This window comes from Tigriopus californicus, chromosome 6 (assembly GCF_007210705.1).
Source record: "Tigriopus californicus strain San Diego chromosome 6, Tcal_SD_v2.1, whole genome shotgun sequence".
Taxonomy (NCBI): domain Eukaryota; kingdom Metazoa; phylum Arthropoda; class Copepoda; order Harpacticoida; family Harpacticidae; genus Tigriopus; species Tigriopus californicus.
This window is the reverse complement of record NC_081445.1, coordinates 13,466,947-13,472,140: the sequence shown is the minus strand read 5'-3', so window position 1 is coordinate 13,472,140 and position 5,194 is coordinate 13,466,947. Positions and strand designations below refer to the sequence as shown.

The 5,194-nt window shown below is 41.1% G+C and overlaps 1 protein-coding gene across 1 annotated transcript in view; it reads right to left on the bottom strand.

Moving 5' to 3' along the window:
• LOC131882571 (uncharacterized) overlaps positions 1-4,705 on the bottom strand; it is a 27,208-nt gene extending 22,503 nt beyond the window's left edge. The window contains exon 1 of the mRNA XM_059229760.1: positions 4,557-4,705. Coding sequence (XP_059085743.1) covers positions 4,557-4,668 — 112 coding nt within the window. The 5' untranslated portion in view covers positions 4,669-4,705. The remainder of the gene's footprint in view (positions 1-4,556) is intronic.
• Between the last annotated feature and the right edge of the window lie 489 nt (positions 4,706-5,194).

Here is a 5,194-nt window from a genome sequence, read left to right as displayed (position 1 = left end):
TCCACTATTAGATGATGAAGGTAAGGACATTGAGCAGGTCTCATCCATGAAGGATTTAGGTGTAGTCCTCCAAGATAATGGAAAGTTCGATGAGCATATCCAGTTGAAAGTTGGTAAGGCTTTTCAAACATGTGGTTGGATATATCGCACGTTTAAGTCCAGAAATAGTGCCACGATGCTAACTCTGTACAAGTCGATTGTTCAGCCGCATCTTGAAAATGCCTCTCCCATTTGGGCTCCAAACATTGTGAAGTATAAAATGGCGTCGACCCACACATCATTAAACGGAATTTCATTCCATTCAAGGCTATATAATACTCAATAAACCAAGAGTAGATATAATCCAAGACCTCTACCACACTGTCGGAATCTTGACTATTTCTATAACTGACCAAGTTTTTTTCATCATGATGAGAGAAAATATTGTCATTACTATTAATTTATGGAGAAAATCAACAGGAGAGGTCCTGAGAATGGGCCTTGTGGAACACCCAATTTGATATGGTGTGCGTAATAAGTAGGGCTGGCAAATACTTGCATCTTGCAAAAAATTGCATACTCAGATGCTTCTGCAATATCTTTTGCGTCTTAGAACTTGGGAATCTTTTTTGGTTTGGTTTTTCACGGGCTTTTCTAACCGCTACAGGGAATGTAGTCCCCAGTACTATTACTAAATAGTAAGTCTATTTTTTACCTTCCAATCTTTAAATGTTATTTTGTCTACTAACGAATTTGAGTTGGCAGACCGAGCTGCTAGTCCTTGAATGTAGGGTTGATATGGAATGCTATCTAAAAATTGGTCAAAGTCTGACTTGAAAGATGCTACCGAATCAACAAGGCCTACGTATTCCGTACGAATATTAGAGGGAAATAAATTAAACAATAAAGGAGCGCGAGAAAGAAGAGATGTGGACTTCATTGTTCGAACTAGCCTGGATTCTCGAGGGCTTGAAGGTGCTGTCAAAACGCACATTAAGCCTCTACAGTCACTAGAACTGACCCTAGATTCCAGGTTGGGACAAAGCTCATGGATGCTTTTGAAGACGTACAATATCAGGTACCTTTCGTACCTTCTTTGAACACTATACATTCCCAACTTTTTTAGTCTCTCCCAATATGAGAGCTCTCTCAATCCTATGATGTTCCTAATGAAACATCTTTGGGCTTGCTCGACCTTTTGCAAACCTGCTGAACTCTTGGGAACCCAAATGGGTGAAGTATATTTAAGATGTGGCTGGACAGTCGACTTGTACAGAGTTAGCATCGTGATGCTATCTCTGGACTTAAACGTGCGATATATCCAACCACACATCTGAAAAGCTTTACCCACCTTCAACTGGATATGCTCATCGAACTTTCCATTATTTTGGAGGACTACACCAAAATCTCGCATAGATGAGACCTGCTTAATATCTTTACCGCCATTATCTACGAGTGGAGTATTCAAAGGAGTTGTTTGACCCGAAAGTCATTGAGCGGAATTTCATTCCGTTCAGAGCCATATTACTCTTAGTAACCCAAGAATAGATTATTTCTAGGTCCTTTGCAAGGCTACTGGAATCTTGGCCATTCCTACCAGAAACTAACTTTGTATCGTCAGCATACAGCATCAGGATTGCAATATGTTGGCAAGATGCGGGATACTTCGATTGGCTCTCCATGAGGAATGGTCCAAAGGAACAATTGTGATCCCATTGGATGCTGATGTAGATGCTGTCTTTTACTGCCCAGGGATGTTTTTCAGAAGGCGAAGGCACATGTTTTCTAGATCGCTTGGAGATTATTTAGAGGAATCCAGAGCTGGGAGAAAATGTAGAAAGTTACTATACTCCTTTAAGTTCCTTGGATAGAAGTTGTGGCTTTAGTAACACTTGTAGCCATGCGGTTGAACATAAGGCGGAAAGAATACGGGATTAACAAATCGCGGGACTACGATCCATGAGCAAGAGGTGCTAAAGACCCCACTGACACGTCTCTCGTTAGAAACGGTTCTAGAATGACGTAGAAATCACGAGTCAAGCCGCCAAGCTCATATGGGAGTAAGGAGAAGACTGGCATCCGATGGTGGCACACAGTGCAGATTTAAACAATTTTCTGATTTTTGCAGCCTGCGGGGCATTTGGCACGATCCCTCCTCTCCTCATCACCACGAGAGTAATAGACACGCAGAGGCCGCGGTCAAATCCATGAAGAACCTAGTGCGTAAAGTGCCCAAGAATGGGGACCTCCCAACACCACAGTTTTTCACTGCCATATTGCATTATTGAAACTCCCCAAGAAAAGATGAATTATCGCCAGTTCAGAGGTTATTTAACCGTTGATTTCGTTCCAAGTTGCCTTGTGGGCCAGCATTGCTTTAAACCAGTCGCTAAAAGAAGCCGATCAAAAGGCCCGTAAACCTTCGGGCCAAAAATCAAGGCCAAGGATGATCTGGGAGCTCGTGAATACCGCGATTTGAGCCCAGGTGAGACTGCCCGAATTCGATTCCAATTTCCTGATTATGGAACATGCTGGCCGAGGTGGTGGCCTTTTGTTGAATAGACTTCATGACATTGGGATCCAGGGCAAGGTTCCCAATTGGTTAAAAAGTTTCATTTCTGTTAGGAAGCAATTGGTTCAGGTTGAGGGATCCCTTAGTGACATGCATGATGTCAAGTCAGGTGTTCCCCAGGGTTCTTTCTTAGGGCCCCTCCTGTTTCCAATATTCGTTGCCCCGCTTCAAAAGCGTAGTATTACTGCCAGTCTCTCTTCTTATGCTGACGATATAAAGTTAGTTTCTGGTAGGAATGGCCAAGATTCCAGTAGCCTTGCTAAAGACCTAGAAATAATCTATTCTTGGGTTACTAAGAGTAATTTGGCCCTGAACGGAATGAAATTCCGCTCAATGACTTTCGGGTCAAACAACTCCTTTGAATACTCCACTCCTAGATAATGGAGGTAAAAATATTAAGCAGGTCTCATCTATGCAAGATTTTGGTGTAGTCCTCCAAAATAATGGAAAGTTCGATGAGCATAGCCAGTTGAAGGTGGGTAAAGCTTTTCAAATGTGTGGTATGATACTTCGCAGGTTTAAGTCCAGAGATAGCATCACGATGCTAACTCTGTACAAGTCGATTATTCAGCCACATCTTGGATATGCTTCACCGATTTGGGCTCCAATGAGTTCAGCAAGTTTGCAAAAGGTCGAACAAGTCCAAGATGTTTCACTAGGAACATCACAGGAATGAGAGAGCTTTCGTATTGGGAGAGACTAAAAAAGTTGGGACTGTATAGTATTCAGAGAAGGTACGAAAGGTACCTGATACTGTACGTCTTCAAAAGCATCCATGAGTATTGTCCCAACCTGGAATCTAGGGTCAATTCTAGTGACTGTAGAGGCTTAACGTGCGTTTTGAGAGCACCTTCAAGCCCTCGAGAATCCAGGCTAGTTCGAACAATGAAGTCCACATCTCTTCTTTCTCGCGCTCCTTCATTGTTTAATTTGCTTCCCTCCAATATTCGTAGGGAATACGTAGGCCTTGTTGGTCCGGAAGCATCTTTCAAGTCAGACTTGGACAAATTTTTAGATAACATTCCAGATCAACCCTACATTCAAGGACTAGCTCGGTCTACCACCTCAAATTCGTTAGGAGACCAAATATCATAAAAAAATTGAAAGGTAATAAATATGGACGAATTTTAACCTTTCATTTTAATAGTACTAGGGACTACATTCCATGTAGCGGTTAGAAAAGCCCGTGAAATACCAAACCAAAACAAACGAAGAAAAAGAACTGTACCCTGACACGACGAAGCCATCCAGTCAAGACTGAAAGTGGGCAGCCCCTCTTGAGAAATCGAACGGGACGCCCAGCACTACTCAAACTTCAGCCCTCAAACTGGATTCATTCTCGGTTTTCATCCTGGCGGACAGCCTAGTTAAAAGTCTCTCTGGGTAAATCAAAACTGACTCTGATGTTGGTGTGAGTAAAAAATGACCTATGATTGAGGTTTGAAAAAGTGGGCTCTGCTCAATCATTCACGTTTCATGCATTTCAGTTGTCATGCCCCTTGAAATACTCAAAAATATAAAATGATACGTTTTTGGCTCCTCTTACCACCATTCTCTGAGGTTGATGAATAAAACAATTTGAAGAATTCAAAATTAAAATATTGTATCGCTTGGACGAGGTGAGAAAAATCCTTGTTTTACAGAACAATTCAGGAATGCAAACAAGAGTTAAAAGTCGAAATCCTTGCACTTGAACGAAGTCTCAAGGAAGGCAACCAATAGAAAATATTCCTTTTTTTCAAATCGATGTGAAGTAGTCTCTATGTAAGGCAAGCATCAACATCCCATCAAAAGTGAGTTTTTTCAATAAAAAAGATTTTTTTTGCAATGACTCCGGTAATAGAAGGTATTAGTTAATTAATTGAATTGCTGATCAGAAATCCCCTCAATATTACTTCTCAACCTCCATTTCCCATGTTAATAAGCTTAGCGTTTTAAAGCGAATTATAGGGCAAAATAGTTTAGTAAACAAATGACCCCATTGCCAAATCATTAAAGTGCTTACCGTCGCCCATAATGCGTTTGAAGTTGGGTCCAACGGTTGTTCCTCTCACAACAAGGGCAATGGCCCACCATGGGTGGTTAACAAGAAATAATATTGTCATAAATTGCAACATTATTCAGTTACTTCAAACTTGTTGGTGCCTCAGACGAAATGATTCCGTTCCTCAGTCGACTATTGTTTCTATCTAATTGATATAGATTTTGTTCTGCTAGAGATCTACATGTAGAGAAAGAAAGGCCTGCTCATTTATTTTGCTTGCATCAAGAGACTGTGGGGCATAACTTGCGTTGTGACCAAATGTCCCCATCTTTCTCTCTCAGTTGATTTTGCATCAATAATCGATAACGATTGCGCAAAAATGATGCAAGTCAAAATGGTTCAAAACTTCGTTCATTCACTTCGTTTTCGTTGTGTGTAATCATACTCTGTTCTTCTTAACTTTCAATTGGATTAACCAAACGTTGCTGGATGATGGGACGCTTCTCTGCAAAGACCTACAATATCTAAGTCAGATCAACAATAACGCGATATTAGTTAATTAGAAAGTAGTCTTGTTTCACGTTGACTACCTTCTTAAGAGAGCTACTAGCACAGGTTTTTTCATGAATGCAAGCCGCACAGTTTATGGGGAACACAGG